This window comes from Cyprinodon variegatus, unplaced genomic scaffold (assembly GCF_000732505.1).
Source record: "Cyprinodon variegatus isolate N-32 unplaced genomic scaffold, C_variegatus-1.0 Scaffold41, whole genome shotgun sequence".
In the NCBI taxonomy this organism is placed as follows: domain Eukaryota; kingdom Metazoa; phylum Chordata; class Actinopteri; order Cyprinodontiformes; family Cyprinodontidae; genus Cyprinodon; species Cyprinodon variegatus.
This window is the reverse complement of record NW_015150494.1, coordinates 246,786-249,827: the sequence shown is the minus strand read 5'-3', so window position 1 is coordinate 249,827 and position 3,042 is coordinate 246,786. Positions and strand designations below refer to the sequence as shown.

At 43.0% G+C, this 3,042-nt stretch overlaps 1 protein-coding gene across 2 annotated transcripts in view; it reads left to right on the top strand.

The window, feature by feature from the left end:
* The window catches only part of klhl15 (kelch like family member 15), a 20,476-nt gene extending 17,745 nt beyond the window's left edge, over positions 1-2,731 (top strand). For both annotated transcript variants that reach the window (XM_015370069.1, XM_015370070.1), the window contains one exon: positions 157-2,731. In XM_015370069.1, the coding sequence (XP_015225555.1) occupies positions 157-925 (769 nt within the window). In that variant the 3' untranslated portion in view covers positions 926-2,731. The remainder of the gene's footprint in view (positions 1-156) is intronic.
* Positions 2,732-3,042: the final 311 nt, after the last annotated feature.

The window sequence follows — 3,042 nt, the reverse complement described above, 5'->3', positions numbered from 1 at the left end:
TGAATAAAAAAAAGATCGTTTACAGACCCCCGAAACGCCGGCTTCGTGTGGATGAGAGGCTGGTTTGGTGAAAAGTTTGTGCGTTTAGGCTTCGTGTGGACGGGGCCTAAGTGTTTCTGTAAAATGACCTTCTCCTTATGCTGCCTTGTTTCATAGGTCAGAGTTCGCCGTGGGAGTCATCGGAAAGTTCATTTACGCTGTGGCAGGTCGCACCCGTGACGAGACGTTCTACTCGACGGAGCGCTACGACATCACAGAAGACCGCTGGGAGTTTGTGGATCCGTATCCTGTTAATAAATACGGCCATGAGGGAACCGTCCTAAACGGCAAACTGTACATCACAGGTGGCATCACGTCCTCCTCCACCTCCAAACAGGTGTGTGTGTTCGATCCGGGCCGGGAGGCAGGTGGCGGCGGCGGTGGAGGAGGATGTGGTGGTGCTGGTGGCTCGGACTCTCACAGGACGCGCGCGGCCCGTGGCTCGCTGCTGCCCGGCACCCACGCCAGCTGCTGGGAGAACAAATCCAAAATGAACTACGCACGCTGCTTCCACAAGATGATCTCCCACAACGGGAAGCTGTACGTGTTCGGAGGGGTGTGTGTAATCCTGCGAGCGTCCTTCGAGTCACAGGGCTGCCCGTCCACCGAGGTCTACGACCCGGAGACGGACGAGTGGACCATCCTGGCCTCCATGCCCATCGGGCGCAGCGGCCATGGGGTGGCGGTGTTGGACAGGCAGATCATGGTGCTGGGCGGCCTCTGCTACAACGGCCACTACAGTGACTCCATCCTCACCTTCGACCCCGATGAAAACAAGTGGAAGGAGGACGAGTATCCCAGGATGCCTTGCAAACTGGACGGTCTGCAGGTTTGCAGCCTACACTTTCCAGAGTACGTGCTGGAGCACGTCAGACGCTGCAGCTGAGGTCTGCTCCCCCGCCGCGGCTCGTTTTATACAGACTGTTCCAGAACCGAGGCGTCCCACCGGGTGGGCATGCCCTGATCTTTTAAACCAGAGACCAGCACTTTCCGTAGGGTGAGGAAAGGGGCTGCGGCCGCAGAGTCGTTCCTCCTTACCAATGAAGGCAGCCGACCTGCGCTTTTACCAGGCCTCCCATTTAACCAGTCAGTTGAACATTTTCACAACCACCAATTTCTCAGAAGGTTAAAGGAAAAAAATGATGTCAGGGCGGATACAAAAAAAAAAACAGGTTTCATTCTGCTGGTTTGTGTTACGGACTGCGTCTATAATCACCAGTAATTCTGTTTAGGCCCGGTCAGGCTTGCTGCAGAAACGCACTGGAAGCGGCCGAGTCCAGCAAATTCACAAGTCACAGAAATCTCTGCTCGCTTCCAGAGGCTCGTACACCAAGATATTTCTTTAAATAGATTAGCAGAAATATTACCACTACTTTAAATCCCTACAAAATTAATATCAATAAGTATAGCACTATATTCGGTAGTGTAGCTGATTGTATAATCCGTCTCCAAATATAAAGAAGCAGTCGGTAGGAAACTATTTAAGGCGTACAACAGATGATGCATCGGATCCTGCTGATGCCGTGGTCTGCCACCAGCTTTAAACTCATTACGGTTCCCTTTTTTTTTTTGCTTCCAGTGCGTTCCAGCTTTTAGTCCCAGTTCTGCTCTTTGATTCCAGATATCCAGCGTACTGTGCTCATGGTCATATATAACACTGCATCACGTGTCTTTCTACGCTCCCCTGCTGCCTTCTGTGAAACGGCTTGAAAGTGTGTGTGTGTGTGTGGGAGGGATCCATTATATGATAGATAATACACAGGTTAGGGGCTGAGCTGCTGTACGTTTGATTTTGTTTACATTCCCAGCACTTTATTGGTTCATAATGTGAGTGTAAATAGTGTAGCTGCACTGTATCGCTGGAGGAATTTCACTGCGTCTAGAATTACTCTCTGAGTTTAAATGAAGGAAAAATGTTCCCTGGTTGAAATAAGATGTGGGATTTTTGGGCATTTCAATAAATCTGGACCTCATTCAAGAACATTTTCTATTAGAAGAAACTCAACATTTATTCTCCACCTGACTGAAATTGTTTTGTGTTTTCACTGCTGGGATAAATTATAAGGGCATTTTTTGAAATGTTCTTTTCCATTGGTTTAACCTAAGGTTTTTCAAAATATCAACAAAATAATCCGTTAATGTCTAACCATTATAATGTTAGATGAATGACCATTTAAAATCTGCTTGATACATTTTTACACTTTGTGATAGAAGCATAACTGTCCACTCAAAATTTAAACCATTGCTTTCTGTCTGCAAAAAAAAAATAGCTCATCTACTTTGATTAGTTTTCCAATTGCTTTATTAAAGTATTCCTAATTATATTTTGAAGACCAAAATATCTACCATTTACAAAACATTTTACTAACAAAGCATATAAGTGAATTCATTGCAAAAATGTGTAAGTTGGTGAATATAACCTGGCTTTAGCTAATGCTAGCCACAGCTAATTCATCAATTGGTTCAGACTTGATTTGCCTTTAATTAAATGAATATACCTAATTCTTTAGTTGACTATATAAAATAACCGGGAAAATAACCAGCATAATTTAATGTTTTATCATTTTAGTTAGCATAGCATAAATTGAAACAAAATATGCCAAAGTTAGCATTAGCAGCTGGTCCCTGCAGCTATCTTATATCGATTCAGCTTTAAACGTTTATTCGTTTTTTTGCTTTTTTTTTTTTTGCAAAGAAGTTTCCTCATTGATTAATAAATGTAATATGTAAAGTTAAAAATGTATAAAATAAATGTAAGAATTTAATGTGGTTAAATCAAAGTTTTATCATCAGAACAAAGGAAAGATGGTGCGAGTAGCATTGTTACTCTGATAAGCTATTTTATTTCTTTTCCATTATAAACTAATTTAACTGCAAAAATGACTATGTAAAAGAACCAAATCGATATAATTTTCACTCAGTGAAAGTTTAAAACGCTAGATAATGGCAGAAAATCTTTTGATAAACCTAGCTTTAGCTTATGCTAACAAACAGTTGGCTTTT